The sequence below is a fragment of the Mauremys mutica genome, chromosome 6 (genome assembly GCF_020497125.1).
Source record: "Mauremys mutica isolate MM-2020 ecotype Southern chromosome 6, ASM2049712v1, whole genome shotgun sequence".
Lineage (NCBI taxonomy): Eukaryota > Metazoa > Chordata > Testudines > Geoemydidae > Mauremys > Mauremys mutica.
The window spans coordinates 39,243,065-39,268,148 of NC_059077.1; the positions used below are offsets into that span (position 1 = coordinate 39,243,065).

The following is a 25,084-nucleotide window of genomic DNA, read 5'->3' on the forward strand; positions in this document are numbered from 1 at the left end:
AATGCTGACACTACACAAAATCCCAACAGAAAGGAAAGGTTACAAACAAATTTTTCATACAAATGATGACGGTTTTGCAGACTCTTAATGTTTACATTAATCAAACATTCTTGGCCTTTCGAAAATTGACTAGCAATAAGGTCCATCATAAATCTTGAAACAATCTCCAATCTCAGCAATTTTTGATTTTTTTTTAAACCTTAAAGAAATTATTATATAACAAATGGGTAACACTGATTATCAGAGTTCTAGTGCAATTTAAATTGCTGCAAGCCTGAATGAACTTATCCTCCTCATGGTAACAGCATTAGAATATTTCTACTTTCATTTGCATTGAAAACAGAACTGAACTAAGAATCTTTCAGGACATAAACTTAAACTGTTTAACATTTTCCCCATCAGAACATCTCCCTGAAAAATCTTACCTGGTGTAGAGATAAAAGGGGATTCTATTAAAAATTTTAAAAAGAGATTGTCAACTTCCAGTTATCATTACAGATCATCACAGTAATAATAATAAAGGGACTGTGCCTTCTTATGCGGATTCCAGATTTATATTCTAGATGTACTGAAGACTGTAGTCTGAATAGCAGAGTTACTTCATTACACCACATACTTCTGAAGGTGCCAGTGAGAAAAGGTGAGAATTTAATGAAGACTGACTACTTCATCCCATTGACCACTTAAACTGAGACTTTAATATGGTGAAAAGATGCCATGAAACACAAGATTTAGCTATAAAAAGTTTGGTAAAAGAGTATTTAACTGCAAAGAGCAATGAAGATAGGTAGAAATAAAAGCTTAAAGAATGCCAGACTTTTTACCAGTGGCATTCTAGCCAATGAATATCAGTGGACTGAATTCTAAGATCAAAAGTAAACTAAAGTTGGGCCTGAATTTCCATCGTGAAAGAAGCAAAAGACAATATTAATTCCAGACTGAAGCTGTAAGTGCAACTGAAGAGTATGAATGAAATGGCCAGGATATTGAATAAATGACGAGATAGGGAGCTGAAATTAGGATAGAGAAAAAGCAACATAAGTATAAAAGAATTAAGATTAAGGAAAGAGAGAAAAATATAAAAGGAGAAATCAGGAAAGAAGAATATGATCAGAAATATGAGTAAAACACGGAAAGCAGTAAGGATTTAGAAAAAACCTATATGCAATCCATCTCTGAGTTAGAAAAGGCAAAAAGAATGAAATCAAGAATTAAACAAAGCAAAAATTGTTATGAGAAAATGATGATGATGAGTCACCAGGGACATTACAGCACCCAGAAGTAAAAAGAAAGAAAAGGGAACAAAAAAGTCAGTCAGCAAATTCTTCAAAGAGACAACAGGCAGATAATAAAGAATGAGTGTAAGAAAGCTGAAAAGCACTGAATGGTACTGATTTCAAATTAAATTGGGGTGCAGGGAGAATGGGACCAGAGTGGAAAAGAGAGAGGCACAGAGAAGAATCAAGGGAAAAATCTATGTCACACAATACAATTAAGGCATGTTAAACCATAGTACACAGAGGTTAGTATAGTGAAATCTGCACAGGAGGACACTCTTGTTAGACAATTAGTCTTAAGAAATCACCCTAAAATATGCCCAAATGTATTGAGTACATTCTGCTCCACCTTTATTAATGACAACCTCCATTAAGCACTGGATTTTTGTTGGTCTCTCCCAATATTTACTTAAGACAGGTATTACTATATTTACCTCTCCACATAATAAAACGTAACATATATTTCAAAAAGTAATTATATAAATTGTTCTAATCATTCAAACTTGGACTAAAATTTTAGCTAACCTCATAAAATGACAGTAGTTTTTTCCTTTAAAACTAAAATTCAAAAAAGGACAGGAAATTAGTATTAGATATGTGCTTTGTACACTGTTAAGTCCAGCACTAAAAGATTATCTGGGCATTTATGTGTCAGCTCCTACAGGTCTTGAATGCAGGTCCAAGGGGGTCTGGAGTTATCACACGCCAATCCTACACCCAGCAGCTCACAGATAGCATGTGGGAGTGGGCCCATGAAGCCCAATTGCCCACAAACCCTCAAACCACTACTCTCTGATTGAGAGAGCTCCAAGGTTCCAGGCTGGGCTGCAGCCCCTATTTAAGCCAGAGGAGGAAAAAGAATTTGTCTGTAAAACTTGAGCTTCACCCTGCCATAGACTGCTGGTCTAGTGTTTACCTCTTCCTGCTATATGATCCTGACCGCCTGGTATCCTGACTCTGGGAAACTGCATCCTGGTTCCTGTCTTCTGGTTCTATCACCCAATCCTGACCTCCCGGTATTCTCACTCTTGGTAACTGCCTCTTGATCTCTGCCCTCTAGTTTGTCTCTTGAGTCTGATCTCCTGGCATGAGTAATTGGCTCCTGGCCCCTCAGCCTGTGCCTGATGCTAACCCCTAGGCCATGCTGTCCATGACCCTGCCCTGACACTATTGCCGATGGATTCATTAGAACACCAGTGCAGGGGAAACAGAGATCAATAAATATAAATGAGAAGTTATGAAGTGTAGAAAACTGATATGGGAAGCTAAAGGTATCGGGGAAAATCCAAGGGTGGTAGCACTTAGGACATTAAAGAGTTTTTAAATAATATATTAGGAACAAAAGAAATTGTAGCAATTGGATAGGCTCATTGCTAGATGGAGGTGGTAAAATTATTAATAATGATGATGTAGAAAGGGAAGAAGTGTTCAAATATTCAATAAATATTTTTGTTCTGTATTTGGAAAGAGGCAAGATACTTATTCATATTACATGAGGATGATGAAATACATTCAAGTTCACTAGTAACTAAGGAGCATGTTAAACATCTTCTGGGGATAAAAAAAGTTTAAATCAGCAGGTATGGATAACTTGCATGCAAGAGTTCTAAAAGAGTTAGCTAGGTCTCCCATATCCAACATGACTGGCCTAACCACTGGAGTACAGAGTCAGTCTTGTTCTTTTGCATGGAACAAATGATCTCATTTTTGTCCTGCTGTGGAACAGAAAAGTTTTTGAAATAATAAAATTTTTCACAGGATGGGAGAACTGTTTCCCACCCAGCTGCAAAACTATAATACAAAGATTAAGAAGATAACCCAGAATCACATAAGGTTCCAAGTGATGATATTGAGGAGGCTTCAGAACCATACAAAAGAATTACAGAAGCCTTCAAGAGGCCACAAGATTAACTATTAAATTGTTTGATGTGATATCTCAATGGAAAGATACAATAAGAAAAATTAATATTCCCCACACGTTGTATTAGAAGTATTAAAGAAGAACCCTATCAGTAAAGGGATCTAGTTTCTGCTATATTATATAGTTACCTACAATTAAAAGATTACATTAAGCTTTTTCTGAGTTTACTTCTGTATGCCCTCAGATCCAGAACAATTCTAGTTAGATTGTAAACCTAACTACACTGGGGTAGGGACTGTCTACTGCTCTAACTAGCACATTGGCGCTCCATTCTTGGTTGGACCTACTAGGCACTAGTGTAAGAAACAAAGAGTTACCTACCTTTCTGTGATGATTGTTCTATGAGATGTTTTGCACATGTCCATTTCGCTGCAGGGGACTCACAAGCAGATTGATCTGGAAGTGGGCACAGAGTCTTTTTGAACTGAATGTAGAACAACATGCCCAAATATGGCATTGTTCCTGGATTGAAGAACTACAGTGTAACATGAAGCAAATGTGTATACTGATGACTCAGTTGACACTTTGCAAATGTCCAAATTAGGAACTTGTGCTAGGAAAGCCACATATGCTGCTTCTGCTCTTGCCAAATGGGCTAGCACTTTAGTTGGTGGAATGACATCAGCCAACTGGCAACACAAATGAATACACTGTAAAATCCAAGAGGAAATCCTCTGAGAGGGTACTGGGTGACCTCTCATTCTGTCTGCCACTGCAATGAACAACTGTGACGATGATCTAAATGATTTAGTCTGGTGTAGGTAAAAAGTTAAAGCTCTTCTGATATGTAAAGAGGGGGGCTTTTCTTCATCTCTGAATATGAGACTTTGGGAAGAAAGTTGGCAATTAGATTAATGTGAAAGTTGGAAACCACTTTTATCAGGAACTTCTTTTGAGGGCAAAGGTAAACCTTGTCCTTGGTAAAAGACCATATAGGGAGGCAGTGAAACCAGAGCTCTCGACTCACCCATTCTACTTGCCAAGATAACTGCACTCAAAAACACCACCGTGGTAGAGAGGTGGAGTAGAGAATGAGTCGTGAGTGGTTCAAAAGGTGGTTCCATTAACTTTGCTAATACCAGGTTCAGATACCATGGGGGAATAGGTTCTTGCACCTGTGGGTATATCCAGCACTTTCAAAAACCTGAGAGCAATGAGATTGAGGAAAAAAAGATCTGTTATTCACAAAAGGAAGGAAAGTTGAGATAGCTGCCATATGAAATTTGATAGCGTTAATTGCTAGACATTGATGTTTTGCATACAGAAGACAATGGGGACTTGCTCCAGAGGAACATCTTTCTGGCAGGACCAGATGGAAAAACACTTCTATTTAGCCAGATAAGTACTTCTAGTTGAAGACTTTCTACTATTTAGAATTACTTTCTTGCACAGTCTTTAGCAATTTTTTTCTAATGGTGTTAGTTATGAAGCATCCATGCTGTCAAGTGGAGGGCTTGCAGGTTGGGGTGAAAAAGGCCACCATAGTTTTGGGAAATCACATCTGGATCCAGTGGGAGGGACATAGGAGCCTGATGGACAGGCCTAGCAGGGTCGAGAACCAGTGCTGCTGAGGCCACATTGATGCTGTAAGCATAAGGTGAGCATAGTCTTGTTTGAACTTGGACAAAACTCTGGGCAGTAACGGGACTGGAGAAAAAGCATGCCGTACAGTGTTCTTCCATGGCAGCAGGAATGCATCCATCAATGAACCTTGGCTCTGACCTCCTGGGGAAGAGAACTGACAGCACTTTCTGATCGTCTTTGTTGTAAACAGGTCCACTTGGGGCGTCTCCCACAATTGGAAGATTGATCTGGCCATATCTAGATGATAGGAAAAGGACCTGCTTAGATGATCGACCACTGTCTTCTGCACCCCTGGAAGGTAAGCAACTCTCTTGTGAATGGAATTGGCTATGCAGACTCACAGGAGAATCGCCTCCTGGCACAACTGAGTGGAATGCTTTCCTCCTTGTCTGTTATCAGACAACACAGCAACTATGTTTTATGTATCCACAAGCAGATTTTTTCCCCTGAGATCTGTAAGGAAGGCTGAACAGACAAGATGGACAGCTCACAATTCTGACATTTATATGAGCCTTCAGCATGGGAAGACCAAAGACTCTGAGTCTGAAGGAACCCCATGTGTGCTCCCCAGTCCAGGGACAATGCATCTGTGACTAAAGTGAGTGCTGGTTGTGGGGATGAAAAGGGAACCCCCATACAAACTCTCAGATGGTCTATCCACCAGTCCAATGGTAATCTTGTCATCCTTAGTACACAGACCACCATGTCTAGGCAATGACAGCTCAGGAAATACACCAAAGCTAGTCATCTTGTAGCTTTCTGAGTGCTGCACTACTTCTGTACATGCTGCCAGGGACCCTAGGAGCCTAAGGCAGCTGCACACTGTAGTGACAGGATGTGCTTTCAGTTGCAACACTAAGCTCCAACGCATTTCAAACTTTGAATGTGATAGAAAAGCTTTGGCCTTGGATTAGCCTTTCACCAGACAATCATCCAGGTAAGGGAACACATGGCTTTCAAAGGAACACTGCTACCACCGCTGACAGGCTGAATGGATGCACTGTAAATTGCTAATGGATTCCATTTACCATGAACCAGAGAAACTGCCATTGGTTCTGCTGGATCACCACATGGAAGCATGTGTCTTTCAAGTTGAGGGCACCATACTAGCCCCCTTGCTCTAGGGAAGGAATAATAGAGGCTAGGATAACCGTGCAGAATTTTATTTTCTTCAGGAATTTGTGTAACTTTCTTAGATCTAAGATAGGCCCGAGACTGCCTTTTGCTTTTAGAATAAGGAAATAGCAGGTGTAAAAACCCCTTCCTGAGGAACAGAGGAACTTCCTCTGTGGCCTCCATTTGAATAAGAGCTTGGACATCCTGCTGAAAGATGGTCTTGTGAGAATGGTCCCGGAAGAGGGATGTGGAAGGAGGGTGGGAAAGGGGAAAAGAAACAAATTACATCCAAGTTCACTGTGCTTAAGACCCACTGATCTGAAGTGATGTCGACCAAGCACTTAAGAAATGCGGTAAATTATTGGCAAACAGAGAGGTAGGAGCAGATGGCAGTCTGGGGACTAGCAGCATAGGCACTGACTCTGTGGGTGCTCTGGGGCTCAAGCACCCACAAAAAAAATATAGGGGATGCTCAGCACCCACCAGCCACACTGGTTCCAGCCTGGGGCTGGCCGCCGATCAGCTCTTCAGCAGGCAGGAGATGCTTGGGGGATGGGGATGGGGTGTGGCAGGCAGGCCAGGGAGCCTTGGGGGAAGAGGTGGAGCAGGGCAGGAAGAGGCGGAGAAGGGGCAGGGCCTTGGGGAAGGCGCAGAAAAAATACAAGTCAGCACCTATGAATGGAAGTCTGTCCTTGAACAACGCATGAAAAACACTTGTATGGATTACGCCACTGGACAGGAGGAATCTGCAGCTGCAGAAGAAGAAGGTGGTGGTAGTCAACTCCTGTAATTTCCCTCTTTCTTGGCAGGTCCTGTGACTGAGGTATAAAGCCTAGATACTGAGATGGCATTTGCTTGATCTCCTGTGGTGGAGGAACTGCTGGAATGGGTTCCACTTGCCCAATCCCAGTCCCAGACCCAGCAAAAGGAGTTGTCTCCGGTGTCAGTGCTCTCAGCATGCACCCAAATAGACAGATAGAGGTATATGAGAGGTGATCTGCCGTGGGGAAGTTACACCACAGGGTCCAGAAAGTTCATTGACATGGTCCTGGGGCCCACAGTTGACTGAGCCATTGTCCCTTGATAGGTGAGCACTGCTGAGGCTGCTGTGAGACCCAAGGTTTTACATAAATCTGACAGTGAAAGGATACCCTGTCTCAGTTGAGACACAAAGAACCAACATCTGAGTCTGAAGAAGATGAAAACTCTTAGATCTTCTATAATAGGGGAGCAGAATCCATTGATGCCAGAGAAAGATAGCCCAGAGATACTAGTGCAAATGAAATCATAGACAGCTTCCCCCTCAACGGTACCAGCTTCCAAGGTAAGGAAAGTCGATTGCAACAGCATCCTGAGTTGCCAAGGGACCAGAGTAGGGTCCTTAGTCTCCAGTACCAGTTGGAAGCCTTCCTATACTACCAGGGAAACCAATACTGAGAGGTTATGTAACTCTATAGCAGCTGCAAATGCCTCCAGGGTTGACTGTACCGGCATTGTCTCTTGGGTTTGTAGTTTCTCCAGAGCACAGTTTCAATGAACCTAGCACTTTCTGCTGTGCTGGAAAGGGACCTCCTTTGTAGTTCTGAGATCTAAAAGAGACTGTACATCATGAAAGAGTATGGCCTCATGAATAGGGATGGAGAAGCCGGGGGAGAGGCAAGGTCTGTAACTGGATGGTGTAACCCAGTTCCACAGTGTCTAGAACCCACTGACCATTAGTTATGGAGTTCCAGACCCTGTGGTAAAGGTAAAACCATTTCCCAAAGGGAAGGGATGGGGTGGGAAAATCCTGATGGACAGATACTCTGCTCTCGACAAAGGAGTCAAAACAGGTGCTTTAAAGTAGAACAGACCTGAAGCAGACAGCCCATTTTGAGGCACATGCTGAAAGTGTTCTCCTTGGAAACTTGTGGTGTTTTTTGAGAGAGTCAGTCTGTTGGGACTGGGAAAAAAGGCTGCCTTAAATTATGTTGAACCCTACTTTGCCTCCTTTTTGGGACTAGTGTACACACCTCTAAGAATGAAGGATTGTCCTGGGAGCCCTTGAGAGAATGCAACACTTTGTCAGTTTTTGTCTGCAAAAAGCTTGCACCCCTCAAACAGCAAATCGTCAGTGGTGTTTTGGACCTCCCTAGGGATGATGGATGGCAGGAAGATCTCTGCATAGATATGGCTATCACCATGAACCTGGATGCTGTATCCTCAGCATCAAGTGCCACCTGTAAGGATGTTCTCCCACCATGGAAAAGCTTCATCTACCAAAGTCTTCAGTTCCTCTCTCAATTCCTGGAGGAGTTTGTTGGAAAATTTAGTTATGGAGTACCAATTAATAAAAACTTATTTTGACAACATAGTGTACTATATGCATTTGTAGGCTAGATCTTGTGTAAGCCTTCCTACCAAAGAGGTCTAGCTTTTGGGTTCTTTGTCTTTGAGAATGGATTTGAACTGTGCCCCTGCCTTGTTCTATGATTCACAATGCCACAATCAGGGAATGTGGCACAAGGCAAGAGAAAAAATATTTTAATATGGCGTTTGATATCAGCAATTCATCCTTTTCAAGAAGGTGTCAGGGAGGAAGATGTCTCCACAAACAGTCTGGCAGGGTTGAGCAGCACCTTGTTTATAGGTAATGCTATCCTACCCAGTCTGTAGAATGTCTAGCAGTTTGAGGAAGTTCCCTGGAACCACCTCTGCTTGTCTGCCCAGTGGCAATGAGATGCTCCACATTAGGTCCTGAAAGGCCTTATAATCATCTGGAAAGGATGATTCAGGCACTATTACCTCATCAGATGAGGAAGATGAAATATGTGGGCATGTGCTGCCCTTCTTCTTGTATAACCTCAATGGAAGGATCCAACTGGTGACATTCTCAGGCACTGGAGTGGTATAGTGTCTTTCTGGAGGTGGAGTCAATGACCTGGGCTGGGAGTGGGGGAGGCTGACTTTACCCTCGTAGTTTGAGGGATGCCACATGGTGTCCAATAGGACCAAGATGGGTAACAATAAGGTATTGGGGACAAGCTGAAGGACTCTGGAGAAAAGTCTTTTGTCATTTACTGGAGTTGCCAGTGAGGAGTTGTCTCCTGGAGTAAGAGGAGGCAAGACTTGAATCTCTGAGACCTGACTGGAGAAGCCTCTGGAATTCAGGGGACGAAAACAAATAGTCCTCTGGCAGAGGCAGTGCAGTACCAGACAGAATGCATGGCAGCTTGGAAAGTCCATGTGATACTGTAGAAATTGATGGTTGCAGGGCTGGAAACAAAAAGCCCCAAAAGCACAGGTTGTTGCAGAAAGGGAAAATCTGTTTCCAGGAGGCAGAGCAGTCTCTGACATCTATGCATGCTGGGGGTTGTGGCGTGATGGGATCCACAATAGGAGTACCTCCACCATCAGCACCACATGCATGAAAATTTAAAGCGTCAGTACCATGGCAATTGGTACAGGAGCTTTAGTACTGGACACTAGCCTCAATGGTATTGACAAAGTTGATTCCAGAGTCAATGGTACTGGTGTTGAAAACAACTTAGATGATCGTGTGGAGCAATGTTCTTGGGGCCTTGCCCTTGCCTCAGTACTGGAGGGCTTATGGGGGCCGTTATCAACTAAAATACACCAGCTGGTATTCTTGTGAGAGGTTGAGGAGTCCTTCCTGGGTCTCAACTCAGTCTTTTCTTGAAGACAAATGGAAAACTGGCTGTGTTAAAAGATGGCCCCAGGGAAGGAGAGCAATGTTGCTTCTCCGTGTGTGTCTTCAAGTGCTTTTTCCTCTTGTGGGAGTCCAAAGAAGCAGTTGGAGCAGCTGGAGCACTTTTGAAGGAGAACTTTTCTTGTTCAGCTCCAGATTGGCCTGGATCCAAGGCTGTATGCATGGATTTCTCTATGTACTCCAGTAAGTGTGCCTTACAAGATTTCTGTGTCCTCATGGTAAATGCTGCACCTGTCCCTTACATGCCTTTCACCTAGAGAAAGGAGGCAATGGGCAAAGCAGCCTGATATGAAGGGCAATGTTGAAATCCTGGGGATTTCTGCATAGTAATGCCATACCAGAGTACCTCCCTAGGAACAGAAAAGTTTTCCCACTTGGGAATAAACAAAGGAAACTCTAAAAATTTAACACTAACCCTAAGAATTATCTATATATTAGAAAGGTACTGCTAAGCTAGAAAAGACTGTGAGCTCAAGGCATAAGAGAGCGCCCCAACTTGTAGCCTTGTGAGGAGAGGGGTGAGAAGGAACTGATGGTGGCTCAGGGCTGTCAGGCGCTGCCTCTAATAATCATACCTAATGGTTGGAGAGTAGGTTGAAGCTAGGTGTAGGGTTGGGCCTGGGCCAAGGGTGGCACAGGAATCAAAACCAAGATCAGACTCCATTGACAAACCAGGATCAGAAATGTAGCCAGAGTCCAGTGCAGGCCAAAGGTCGAAGCCGGGTAGTTAGAGTCCGAGGGCTTGGGGATCACGAGGCGTAGGCAAGGCTAGAGCAGGTCAGTGACAGGGCTGGAGCAAGGCTGAAGTAGGGCAAGGATGATACTGGAACAGGACTCAGGCAAGGCTGGGGCAGGAGCAGGCTGGGAGTCTCAAGGATCTGGTGAAGGGCAAGGCAGCAGGAGAAGTCCTGGCCAGGTAGCGCTGTTGCTCAGTCTGGTCTGCAGCTCTGGTGGGGTTGTGAAAAATACTTGAGCCTGCAGGTCATTTGACCCATGCTCTGCTCAACGATAGGTTGCTGCTGCATGCCTGAGTGTAGACTCACTGTAGCAGCTGAGTGAGCAGCCCTGGTTTGGCTGAGAGTTTGCCCCACACAAGGGCAGCTACACCCTTTATGCCCTCCGCTGGAGGGACAAGGACACACAGGATATGTGAGCTGCCCCAGTGGACACTGCTAGCTAAAAGTCTCTGACTTGAGTGTACTGGGCATGCACACATCTGAAGTGGAATATAAATGTGCACAAGCACTTGAAGGGGAACAGCTATTATAGAGGCACAATACCATAGTTAAAGTTGAATTCCTGTTGTATCCTTTATTTTTTATACAACAACCATGATAAGAAGGAATTATACAAGCATGGTGGGGTCCCACTAACCAAGTTTACTAAATATATACAACAAATCCACACTGTTGTTCTGGCTGGATTCCCGTGGCTTCTAACACACACAACACAGTGGGTGCAAGTAGAGGGTTTACAAGCAATTTAAAAGAATACTACACTATTCCTATAAACTATATACTATTGTTCCTGTAATGTAAAATGATATTAAAAAGAAAAAGTTACAAATGCATTATTATAATTACAAATACAACATGTTACACATAAAATTTGAGAGGTCCTTTATTGCTTCCCTCTGGATACAGTCTCACAGGCATCACAACAATGTCTAGAACAGACTGTACCTTCCGGTGTAGCTATGTCAGCAACATCTTCCTGCTCTGTAGTGTTAAGATTAATTATAGTAGAAACAGATATATGAGGCTGCTTGGTACTATTACAACACTCTCTGTTGCTGTTTTGTAAGCTTGATATTTTTAATAGGCATCTGCAACAGAGCAGAGAAAACCTTTGGGTTCAGCTATACCTGCAGCCAATGCCAGGCCTGGAGCGGGGCGTGTAGAAAAGAATGAAGCCTGGCTCAATTGGAGGCTGTCTGGTGAGGAGACAGGACATCTCTGTCTGCCTACCCAAAGGGATGGATCAGTGATCTGCCAACCAGCGCAGCCACTTGAGGCAAATAAGGGCTCTCCAGCCAAGGAGAACCTGTAAATAAGTCCCGGCCACAGGGCAACTTCACTAGCTGGGCCATGCCCCAAACTAAAGAGACTTGTAGGAAGTAGTCTACAGAAGTGCCTGAAGGAAGACCCACATCCCCTGTTTAGGGGGTGACCTACACAGGATCCTGGGCTAGGACTCAGGAGAAGGGGCAGGGCCTGGGTTCCCCTACTACCGCCTCTGGCCTTACAGACTGAAAGACCAATGATTTAGCCACTAGGTCGCATGGCCATAGAATACCCTATCACAGCATCACTGATATAGAACATCCTGCTGAACTTGTGCTTAAAAGCCAGTTTATGTGTCTTCTCTATGACAAATTTGGTGCCATTTTCTATCCTATAAGAGAGAGGACTAGAGCAGGTTGAAAAAATTTTTTGAATGATTTTCCGATTAAAAATGCCCTTTTCACAAAACCAAAAACTTTCATGAGAAAATTTCAATTTTGCCATGTGGCAGCCAGAATTTTCCTTGGAAACTCTTCCCATAGAAAATCTTTGTGTTTTTAATGTTTCGTCCTAGTTCAGAATGAAAATTTTTCCAACAATGCAAATTTTTTCACAGAAAGGGATTTCCTGTTTCCAGCCAGCTTTACAGAGAGAACTATTCTGTGATGTAATCACTCCAGGTTTCTACAAATTAGTTCAGTCTCAGACTATTTGTGACCATTTGACCACACTGTTTCTTAAGAGTGTCTGTAGCATGCTGTGATCCTGAGCTGTATTCTCCTAGCTGTTCCATTAAATTACATCCAACTGGCTCTGCCCACACTGAAAGCAAAGCCTCTCAAATAAACAAAACTTTAACAAGATCTTCACTTCCAAACATTCATCTCTATTCCTGCTGGGGTGGAAAGTTTTCAATATTCTTCCACATTTTTGGAGGCAGAGTCAAACAGTTCCATCTTATTCTTCCTGGCCTGAGAAAAATTAGCAGGCAATCCTCTTCCTATCTACCAGTGTCTCTCTTTGTTATGAGGGAAGAGGCAGATTATGTGCTGCCCTCCTTCCCAGAATTTGCCATGCCCTAAAAGTAACAGCAGCCTAAGGGTTTTCCAGACACCAACTGTTACCTAAGGAACACTTCCTCACTGTCTCTATGCTTCTGTTATTCTCTGGGTCTCTCTCTGTCTTGGAAGAGGTTGTCTGGCTTTGAGACTTCTCCCGCTGGCATTAAAGGGCCCAAATATACCCTGTTACAATGGCCTGCTGTAGACTGGGCTTTAACAAGTCCAGGATAGACCTTAAATTACATCCCATAGACAGCAACACTGGTGTCTGATTTGTAGTAGGATGTACTAAATTCCTTTAGGCCAATAGAAAATTCTCAGTCATGTGTTGTAACCTACCTCTATCTGGAGCCATAGCATGAAACCCTTGCCTGAATGTGTGGATAAGTCTTTCCACTAATCCATTTGTTTCAGCAGAGTAGAAAGGACCTGACGTCACATGCTTGAAACCATTTATTTTGACAAACAATTGACACTCTTTAGATATAAATTGAGTTCCATTGTCACATACAACCTGTTCAGGAATTCCTGTCTATGAAAACAATATTGTTTTAACACTCCTAGCATTTGCTCTAAATTAGCTGAATTCATACAGAATACCCCAGGCCATTTAGAATGGGCATCTACTGCAATCAAAAACGTAGGTCCAACAAACTAACCAGCACAGTCTGTTTGGTTTCACTCCAATGGCTGGCTACTCCCAAGGATGCAAAGGGGCATGTTTAGGCCTCTGTTTGCTGACAATCTTGACATTGTTTTGCCATTACCTCTATTTGTGTATTAATCTCTGGCCACTACACAACTCCTGATAAGGACTTTCATTTTTATAGTTCCCAAATGGGCTTCATGTATTTATTGAAGTAAACATCACCTGAGTTTCATAGGAATAACCAGTCTAGTACCACATATTAGACAACCATACTTGTTGCCATCTCTTGTGTCCTTTGCTGTTGTTTACATAACAACCGTGATATAGAGGAACTACACAATCATGGAGGGATCCAAATAACCCTATATAGTAAATATACATACTGATAATCTGTCTGAGTTCTGGCAGCTTCTAAAACAGGCGTCAGCAACCTGCGGCATGCGAGTCAATTTTTAGTGGCACTCTGCTGCCAGACGGGGTCCTGGCCGCCAGCCCCGCTCAGCCTGCTGCCTACCTGGATGAACAGAATCCTTGGCTGGCAGCGGGCTGAGTGGGGCTGGCAGCCGGGACTCCAGCTGGCCAGAGCCGGTGGACAGAACCCCAGGCCAGCAGCGGGCTGAGCGGGGCCAACAGCCGTGTGCCTGGCTGGCAGGAGCCGGCAGACAGAACCCCAGGCCGGCAACGGGCTGAGCAGGCCGGCAGCCGGAGTCAGCAGGAGTCAGCAGAGGGAATCCCAGACCGGCAGCAGGCTGAGCTGCTCACCCCACTGCTGGTCTGGGATTCTGTCCACCAGCCCTGCTCAGCCCACTGCCAGTCTGGGGTTCCGGCCTCTGGCCCCTTGCCAGCAGGAGTCCCAGCCGCTGGCACCACTCAGGCCACTGCTGGCCTGGGATACCAGTCACTGGCCCCGCTCAGCCCGCTGCTGGCCTGGAATACTGGCTGCTGGCCCCCTGCCAGCTGGGGTCCTGGACACTGGCCCCGCTCAGCCCGCAGCCGATCTGGGGTTCTAGCCACCAGCACCGCTCAGCCCGCTGCTGGCCTGGGATACTGGCTGCTGGCCCCATGCCAGCCAGGGTTCTAGCCACCGGCCCCACTCAGCCCACTGCCGGGCTGAGATACCAGCCGCCGGCCCTGCTCACCTCGCTGCACTATTATTTACTTTACATACAATAATAGTTTAGTTATATAATATGGACTTATAGAGAGAGACCTTCTAAAAATGTTAAAATGTATTATTGGCACGTGAAACCTTAAATTACAGTGAATAAATGAAGGCTTGGCACCCCACTTCTAAAAGGTTGCCGACCCCTGTTCTAAAACATAGAACACAGTGAGTGTCAGAACCATAATAGCTGAGAGCCTTCCAGTGCATTATGCAACAAGGTTAACATTTGGCACATGATTGTTCTCCCATCCTTTCCCCAGGGGAGAAGTGTGTGCAGGGAACAGTTTTGTTTTGGTAGGTTTTTTTTTAAAATAAATATACATGTTGCTATGTGTTTATGTTAGAGAAGGCAAGCCAAAGAAATGTGATTTGCATTTGAATCAGAAGATGGTGATGTTTGTGATGGTCTTGTGGGAATTCATTCCATAGTCTTGGATTGCCCCCTAAAGAAAGCTCTGTCTGTCGGAAGCCATTGAAGGGAGCGAGGGAGCAGAGGACAGGTTTGATATGGTTGCGGTAGCCTCTGTTGCTGAGGAGAAGTGCTGCAGTATTCTGTACTAGTTGGTGTTTCCTAAGCATTGAAGGCTTCATGCCCAGGTATATTGAATTGCTGTAGTCCAGCCAAGAGGTGATAAAGCTATATATTACAGAGGCCAGATCAATATCTGTCAGGATGGGATGGAGTCTCCTAGCTAACTGAAGATGGTAGAAAGAGTTACTCACAGATACTGCTATGTGAGTTTAGTATCAGCAAGGAATCCAAGAGAATTCCTTAACTACCAACTGAATTGACCAATTGTGGATGTATATCTTCAATCAGAGCAGACTGCACTGTGGCTGCAAACACTTAAAAAGCTTTCCTCTGACCATCAGCATAACTTCTGTCTTGCTTGGGTTCAACTTCAACCAGCTGTTCTTCATTCAGGAGCTGATCTTGTCTAACTTCTGGGCCAACAATACTCTATTCCAATATATTAAAGGTTCCCTTTGCTCTTCAATGTGACCGTCATACTCTTTTCTACCTCAAAACTTTGCAAACAATTTAAAATAAAAAAATGGAAAAACTCATGTGTCTCTCAAAATTTTAGGTGACTGTGTAGCCTGAAACCTTCTCCTGTTCTCAGATACATATATTCAACAATCATTCTTTTTAAAAATGTGCATGGCTGAATCCCACAATATTTTACTCTCCCCCTGCTGGCTTCTTACCATACAAAATTACCCCATAATTGCACACAGGCACTTAGGATGCTCCCCTCTAATATCAAACATAGTAGTTTTCAAATAATTTAGATCAAAATGTCTTTTTTGGCATAACTGACAAGAATTTCACAAAAAGCCCCGCACAATTCCTTTTATGCAAGCAACATGCAATTTATGGTGTTGTAAATCTAAGATACACATGTACAAAGGGCATCCAGACCTTCTTTGTATCCTTATTCAATCTTCAACAAGCTAGGACACTGGGGCCCACTGCCAAGAACAGAGTGTCAGGGAATGGAGCAGCACATACCAGCAGAATGGTGGTAGGGCTGTGTTAAAGATCCCATTTGTTGCGGGAGGAGAAAGTAATTGTCAATGCTAGGGGTAAGGAGGCATTCCTGTCTCTTCCATAAAAGCTCCACCCCAGATGAATTGCTCAGATCTGGAGACACAGGGTGGGTTTCAGGAATTTCTTTCTGAGGAGTCAACAGTAGCTCCTTGGGGGCAGCTGTGCCTCTGATGACTCACAGGACAGTTGACAGAGGCAGGATTTAACTGCAGCTGTAGAGTACATGGCTCTGATCCATAACTAGGTCCATCTACTGTGCGCCCGCTCTCTCTGTCCCCTCCAACCATCTCAGGAATCAGGGAGGAGGAAGAAGAGGTTATGGCCAGGAATGGCGGCATTAACTCCATTGATAAAGTCAATCCTGCCTTTGTTGATCCTCCTGTGGGTTATCCAAACCTCTGAAGATCGCCAAGAGGTTCACAGACAAAGACTTGCTGCAAAAGTGAAGTTCATGCTTCAACTCCACAGTCTGATTCAACTGTGTGCTCCTTGTCTCCATGCCTATTCTAATCATCCAAGACAATAGCACCAGACTCTTCATCTGGTGTTCCCATTTGCCAAGGCCTCTATGTTCCCAGGATCATTTCTTCTCTACTCATATGGGGCCAGTGATCTGCAATTGGTCCCAGTTCTCCAGTCTCAGTCTTGCATAGTAGAACACCTCAGCTCTGTTGAAACCAGACCTTCGTGACAAAGACCATAATCTTTGACAAAGCAGGAGATTCTATATCAGAGTTAACTAACTTTGATATCTTAGTTGCAACATAACTGAAGCCATGTTATTACATACATTTAGGGGAACAGAGGTGTCCTTCCCAATCTACTGTGTTGTGTGGGGAAATATGGATGGAGTATATCTTGGGAGAGGGAAGGTAAAAAAAGGAAAATAATTGGCCCTTTCATGGGTGATAAGAGGAATAAATCGTCATATTCTGGGGAACACTGAAATCCTCCTCATTTAATGCACCCCACATTCACCCTGAACTCGCACATAAGCAAGTAAAAGAAAGTTGTTTTCCCTCCCACTGAATTAAATGAAATATTTCATTTTGATTTTTTTTTTCAAAATTTTGCAAGATTTTTTTTCAGAAAGGCATTTTCCATACAAAAAAGTTTAGTTGGGAAATTTTTGACTAGTTATGCATAACATTTCAGTATTTGCTGGAGATAAAACAATTTATTATCCTCTGGATAGTGAGAGTGTGAAACTGAAAGTGGTGAAGGTTTTGTGCAAGTGCTAAACACTTTTCCATTAACCTAGAATTTCTATACTTCTAAGTGCTAGTGCAGCCTATTGTATCTTATTCTCTTGGGCAAGTTCATCCCTGCTATAATTTCACTGAAGCCTTAAATGCCACGTATGGGTTTTTCTTAATTAACAAAATATATTAACTAAAAAGAGCAATAACCCACAAGATGGTTGAGTCTAAGTAAAAGACCAAAGTATTCTAGAGCAGTTTCTATGGATGACCTTTAGTTTCAGATTAAACAAATGTAGACAATAAAACAGAGAGATTAGGCCAATGCAGACTTTATAAATTGACTGATGAGGCTGGGTTAAAGAAAAATTATACAGAATTATCTTTTGTTATAAAAGATACTCAAATATTTATTTGTCTAAGCACTTGACATGACATCAGACTGTTCAGGTCAGGTATCTATTCTAGACAGAGTGCAAAATGCAACATTTCTATAACTCCACTGAAGTCAGTGGAGTTGAACCAGTTGTCCAGATATACCAAAAGAAGGACAGGAGACACTTGATATGGTTTTAATCAGGTCACAACTAGGGCTGTCAATAAATTGCAGTTAACTCACACAATTAACTCAAAAAAATTAGTTATGATTAAAAAAATTAATCGCAATTAATCTGTTTTAATTACACTGTTAAACAATAGAATACCAATTAAAATGTATTAAATATTTTGGATGTTTTTCTACATTTTCATATCTATTGTATTCTGTGTTGTAACTGAAATCAAAGTGTATATTATTTTTTATTACAAATATTTCCACCGTAAGAATGATAAACAAAAGAAATAGTATTTTTCAGTTCACTTCATACACGTACTGTAGTGCAATCTCTTTGTCGTGAAAGTCCAATTTACAAATGGAGATTATTTTATTTTGTTATATAACTGCACTCAAAAACAAAACAATGTAAAACTTCAGAGCCTAAAAGCAGGGCTGGCTCCAGCGTTTTCGCCCCAAGCGGCAGGGAAAAAACAAAATAAAAGCTGCGACTGCCGCCGCTTCATTCTTCGGCGGCAATTCGGCAGCAGGTCCTTCCCTCCAGGAGGGACTGAGGGACTTGCCGCCAAATTCCCGCCGAAGAGCCGGATGTGCCGCCCCCTTCCATGTGCTTCCCCAAGCACCTGCTTGCCGTGCTGGTGCCTGGAGCTGGCCCTGCCTAAAAGTCCACTTAGTCCTACTTCTTGTTCAGCCAGTCACTAAGACAGGAGATAATGCTGACCTCTTCTTATTTACAATATCACCAGAAAGTGAGAACAGGCATTTGCAGTGCACTTTTGTAGCTGGCATTGCAAGGTATTTATGTTCCAGATATGCTAAATATTCGTATGCCCCTTCGTATGCCCCAGAGGACATGCTTCCATGCTGATGACACTCATTAAAAAATGTATTAATTAAATTTGTGACTGAACTCCTTAGGGGAGGACTGTATATCCCCTGCTCTGTTTTACCCACATTCTGCCATATATTTCATGTTATAGCAGTCTCAGATGATGACCAGCACACGTTGTTCATTTTAAGAACACTTATACTGCAGATTTCACAAAATGCAAAGAAGGTACCAATGTGAGATTTCTAAAGATAGCTATAGAATTTGACCCAAAGTTTAAGAATCTGAAGTGCGTTCTAAAATCTGAGAGGCATGAAGTGTGGAGCATGCTTTCAGAAGTCTTAAAAGAGCAACACTCCGATGTGGAAACTATAGAAACCGAACCACCAAAAAAGAAAATCAACCTTCTCCTGGTGGCATCTGACTCAGGTAATGAAAATGAACATGTGTCAGTCCATACTGCTTTGGATTGTTATCGAGCAGAACCCATCACCAGCATGGACACATGTCCCCTGGAATGGTGGTCGAAGCATGAAGGGACATATGAATCTTTAGCACATCTGGCACATAAATATCTTGCGATGCTGGCTACAACGGTGCCATGAGAACGCTGGTTCTCACTTTCAGGTGGCATTGTAAACAAGAAGGGGGCAGCATTATCTCCTGCAAATGTAAACAAACTTGTTTGTCTGAGGGATAGGCTGAACAAGAAGTAGGACTGAGTGGACTTGCAGGCTCTAAAATTTTACATTGTTTTATTTTTGAATGCAGTTTTTTTGGTACATAATTCTATATTTGTAACTTTAACTTTCATGATAAAGAGATTGCACTACATTACTTGTATGAGGTGAATTAAAATACTATTTCTTTTGTTTCTTTTTTACAGTGCAAATATTTGTAGTAACAAAAAATATAAAGTGAGCACTATACACTTTGTATTCTGTGTTGTAATTGAAATCAATATATTTGATAATGTAGAAAACATCCAAAAATATTTAAATAAATGTATTCTATTATTTTTAACAGTTTGATTCATCGCGATAATTTTTTTAATTCCTTGACAGCCTTAGCCGCAACATCATTATTTGATGTCTGGGACTATCTGGCAGATAAAGTGTGCAGTGCAGGTAACTCCATGGTTCATTAAATAACTATCCGGGGGATGGGTGGGGTGGTGGAGGCTTCTGCCTGCACTCCTCCCCCCCTCACTTTTCCACCCAGGTCCCCCAGCCAACCCATTGCTGGGACCTTACCATCCCTCCCCCCTCAAATCCCTGCCGTACCATCCATAGGAGCCTTGAACACCACCACCTGCTCCACCTGATCTGGGGAAAAGGGGCTTCTCCCACCAGGCTTGCGCCTTTTGAACTCCCCAGCCCTTCCATCACGCTGACCTACTCCTTCTTTTTAATAATAAGAACATAAGAACATAAGAAAGGCCATACCGGGTCAGACCAAAGGTCCATCTAGCCCAGTATCTGTCTACCAACAGTGGCCAATGCCAGGTGCCCCAGAGGGAGTGAACCTAACAGGCAATGATCAAGTGATCTCTCTCCTGCCATCCATCTCCATCCTCTGACGAACAGAGGCTAGGGACACCATTCTTACCCATTCTGGCTAATAGCCATTTATGGACTTAGCCACCATGAATTTATCCAGTCCCCTTTTAAACATTGTTATAGTCCTAGCCTTTTTTTGCAACAGCTTCTGAGCCTTGGCTGTAAAGCACTATTCCCCTTCCTCCAGTAAGCTGGACAACAGACCCCACCCCCCACTTAAAGGTGCAGTGCGGTAAGACAAATTTTGTCCATTGATTCCAGAGGAAAAAAACAGAATGTTGATTAATTGTTATAGTTGAATACAGTTTTACTCACATCCGTGTTACAGGATCGATATCGTTTCCTTTCTCCAAGACAATATTTTCCTCCACCAGAAGGTCTGAAAGAACATTTATTTATGTGTTGTATTAGTATATACATGACTTTATACTGTGTATATAGGATATAAATAAATACAATTATATATATACAATTTACAGTGGGATTTTCAAAAGTGCTTAAACTTGGCCTAACTCGTCTCCCACCAAAATCAATGAGAATTTGACCATTGAGTTCAATGGGAGCAAAAATAGAGCACTGCAGAGCACTTTTGAAAATCCTACCTTTTTATAATATTTATGTAGTTTGCATAGATCCACAAACTATAGAATTAAACAATATACAATAAAACTGCAATTAAAATATATTTCTTCTGTTTATCCATGCTTGCCTTTCAAAATGATAATGAATAGTGTGCAAACATTATGTATTAATTTCACATATTAAATCTGTAGATATAACAAAATATAGAAAGATTATATGTCATATTATGAGGTCAGTAGCTAAGGCTGCGTTCTTTATAGACCAATTATCTTATTCTTATCTAAATTACACAGATGTGAATCTGGAGTAATTCTACTGAAGCCACAGTGTCAGTCCAGATTTACATTAATGTGACTGAACCAAAATTGGCTCTCAAAGTGCCCAATGTCATCAAGACGCTATCCATCTCTCTCTGAAGTCCAAGGAAAGCCTACGTAGACTTCAGTGAGAGTTTAGTCAGGCACCACATGACTGGCTGGTGATAATTAAGTTAAAAGCAGGTAAGAAAAAAATCTGAGTGTTCCATTTTATTTTAAAATTAATGAAATATCTATAAGTAATTGGAAAATTTATTTAACAAATTTTCATTTCATGGGTATTTTATATCACACTTAATCAAACAACATTATTCTAAAATCATATATTTATATCACTAGATGTATTGAGGAGAATTCAGTCTTATGAGAACAGTGTTCGGGATGGAAACGGACACCACCAGGCATGAGGAGAAAAAACAGGAGGGCTGAAGAGAAGTGTCCCAGGCTACATGTAACTGTAGCCAGGATGAGGTGTAATAAACCTGAAAAGAGCAAGCAGTAATAGAAACAGTGAGGGAGGTCTATTCAGAAAAAAAGCAACAGTGAGGGCAAAGAGAAACTCCTGATTTAAAATGAGAAGTGGTGGTGAGAGAAAGAAGAGTGCCTGCCTGATAGACCTTCTCTGGAACGTGGATTAGGACAAAGAGAAGCAAACAGAGCTGACAGGAGCATCAGCGAAGGACAAAACTGTAAATGACAGGAGCAGTGGGGAAAAAGAGAGCTGGCTTGGTTGACAGATAGTAGTGGTGGGGAGAGGAGTAGCCAAACCATATAAAGAGTCAATGGAGAGTGGCAACTCAGGAAAACGATTAGTTTCAGATGTGATATGGGGAAAATTTATTACATGGGCAGTAATTTTTATTCACTATGATTTGTATGTAACTCTTTGTATTCTTAATCCTTAAAATATTCTGTGTTGCTTTTTTAATACTTAAATAGCAATCGTTATTTTACATTCAATATGAACAACATAGACATAATTTTAAGAAGACAGAATTATATCTATAAATTAATTTTGCATAAATAGGTTTGTGGAGGAACGTTTTTCTGGTTACTGCTAAATATAAAGCCTGACTTTCTTTACAGTACATGTATAATGCATAAATTTAAAAAATGTGAAACAATGCTTAGCAAACTTCTCCTTCATAGCTGTTTCTGTCTGCTCTTTTTAAGACAAGTGTTGGCACACCAGTGAAACATTTTTACAGATAATATGTGAAACCACAATTTTGAATAATTTCCAAATGTATCTTTTTGTTGGCTCCGGCTTACTTTAGCTACTTACGCTGGACTGTCACAGTGTCTTATGGATGAGGAGACTCCTCCCCCGCAGGTCCTGCTGCACTCTCCCCATATTGACCACGGACCCCAACCCCCATCTATGCTCTGGGGCCAAGTGCCAAAAGGTACGCACTCTCCCTGATAACACCACTGAAAGATTTTACAGAAAACACAGAATTAGCTTTCAGGCTGATAGAGTTATCAGGACAGAAAAATATAAGGGTCAGACAATGACCAATTATAGGCATTAGCATTCCCTGTATAGATAACAGACTGATATTTTACTTTCTCTAGCCATGTTTAGACATTGGTGAGGGCTTATGTGATTTGTTTATTATCTTTAGCTAAATCCTGTATTATAAATCCTTAACATACACCAGGAGCTTAAGTTTAAAGACTAACTTTCTTTTTTTCTATTCACAACCCTACTTAGAATTTCTCATTAAAGAGGACTGATGTCTTTTCAATTCTTTTAGAATTTAGACATTAGGATCTGTTTTTAAGACTGCTTAAGTAAAAACACTCCACTTACTATTCAACTAATAGCTTGATAACACAATATAGAGAGTTCTCCATTAAGGAATTTTTATGATGATATTTTCTTTTATTAAAAAAAATCTGGGTGAAGTTACAATGGAAAAGGAATTTGTTGCAGTATTTCAGTACACTAACACAGCAGACATAATAAAAGCAATGCCAAGACACCAGGGATGGGGTTTAGAAAATCATTATACGTGCCGGCTACCATTTGTTCAGAGACTGAATGAACATGTGTACTGAAATATTTTTCAGACAATAGCTGAGCATCTGCAATATGTTACATACGCTGAACATACATACTGTCAGTATAAAGCCAGGAACTGATTATAAAATTATGCAGATTACAATAAATTTATCATCTCATAGATCTGGTATGACAAATCTTACTTACGTAATATGGGGTCAAATCCTGCACTCCTTACTTAGGACCAAATTCTACTTTCTATGCTTGGTGAAAATCCAGGGTAACTCTACTTAAGATGAACATAGTTACTCTGGATTTTCAGCAATGTAACTGAGAGCAGAATGTAGCCTGAAGTTATTCAGGCAAAACTCCAATTTTCACAGGTGTTTTATATGAGTAAAGATGTGACTTTCAGTAAACTGAAACACTCTCCAATTAATGCAAGAAGGGAGGGCAATCAGAAAATTATATTCTTTAACAAGAAGTCCATTCTAAATTGTCAAATGTGCTTTGATATAAGGGGTGCTATAGGCATAATCATAATGAAGGAACATTGAAACAACATGGCAATATCAATAATGAAATGACTGTAATTTACCTTCAACAAGTGCATTCATGTACAGCAGTGTAAATATATATATATATACACACACACACACACACACACTAGAGATTAGCATCAACATAAATAAATGAGACCTTTAGCCTTCTTATTTTGCTAGCCATACACATGCCAGTCACTTTTTCAAAACATTTATCTATGCTATAGGGATTTTTGTAGCTGGCTACCTTTAATATAGCTTCTTTTTAAGCAGGGCTGCTGTAGTGCATCACAGTTCTGTTTACAAAAACCTCATGCTCCACCAGCTAGAGAAACAAAAAAAGGGCATTCTTATGTGCCCATTCAAAACATCTGAGGCAGAATATTTTAAATCCTAGTTCAAAATCTTTCACTATAAGCTGACATAAGCAAATGTAGTCAGTTTTAATGGAATTTTTCCATTAGGGGCAGTAGGGTTTGCCCTGTGGAAGATGCCTGTGGTTCTAACTAACCCCACTGATTTCGCAGATATTCATGGATCTGTCAGAGGGCAAGATTCTCTAAATGGAGTTTCTTTCCCTAAATCCAGGCAGTTAGCGGCTGGATTATGCTCTGAAGCATGAGAGTGTATATTTTCCTTTCTAATGTAACTCTTATTATTCATCTGAATGTGTAATTCTTTACTGAATCCTATTAAGCTCTTCTCCTCCTTAATATTTTGAGGAAATGCTTTCCACAGATTAGTTATGCCCTGGTGGGTAAAGAAGTATTTCAGTAAATTACATTTGAAGAGTTTTATTTTTTTAATGACACAGATATTTATAGTAAAAAAGTAAGTGATAATGATTACACCCGTTAAAGGCAAGCATCCATTTTATAAGCCTATTAAAAGTGCTCGGAAATTCAAATGCTACGTTGATGAGGGTCATAAGTACCTGCACATAGATAGATACAATATTTAATATATAATTCCCAGAAAAAAATATTTTAAAAAAGAGTTAAAATTGAGACTATATATCAGTAATTTAGGGTAAAATATATTATAGGAATGTTGTAATTATCCCCAAACCAAGAATACAAAAACAAAAAATTGAAAGAGACTATTACCACGTGGCATTTCTACTAATCTGAAGATACAAAGTAAGAATCTTAAATCTATTTTTTTATTTTAACTTTTTTGGACAGATTTACTGGTGTGCTCTGGCTACTTTATACCATTCTGGAGCACCACAAAACAGCCAAACTGGGTTTACTGCTGCCTGGTTTTTCCAGAGCAGTACAAAACAGACAGGGTGTACACCACACTTCCCCCCTCTCTTTTGTCCTCCAAATTTCCACTGCTTCTTGCACTTCCCTATATCCTGCTGCACATATACCCCGAATTCCACCTCCTACCTCCTCTCTCTGTTAGATAAAAGCATTCAATGGGTTACTTTTGAAAAGAAATATTTAGGATGCAGTC

The 25,084-nt window shown here is 41.6% G+C and overlaps 1 protein-coding gene across 1 annotated transcript in view; it reads right to left on the bottom strand.

The window, feature by feature from the left end:
• The window catches only part of ADAMTS6 (ADAM metallopeptidase with thrombospondin type 1 motif 6), a 291,647-nt gene that overhangs the window by 80,404 nt on the left and 186,159 nt on the right, over positions 1-25,084 (bottom strand). The window contains exons 12-13 of the mRNA XM_045022085.1: positions 22,362-22,507; positions 20,493-20,556 (exon numbers count right to left, since the gene is read on the bottom strand). Coding sequence (XP_044878020.1) covers positions 20,493-20,556; positions 22,362-22,507 — 210 coding nt within the window. The remainder of the gene's footprint in view (positions 1-20,492; positions 20,557-22,361; positions 22,508-25,084) is intronic.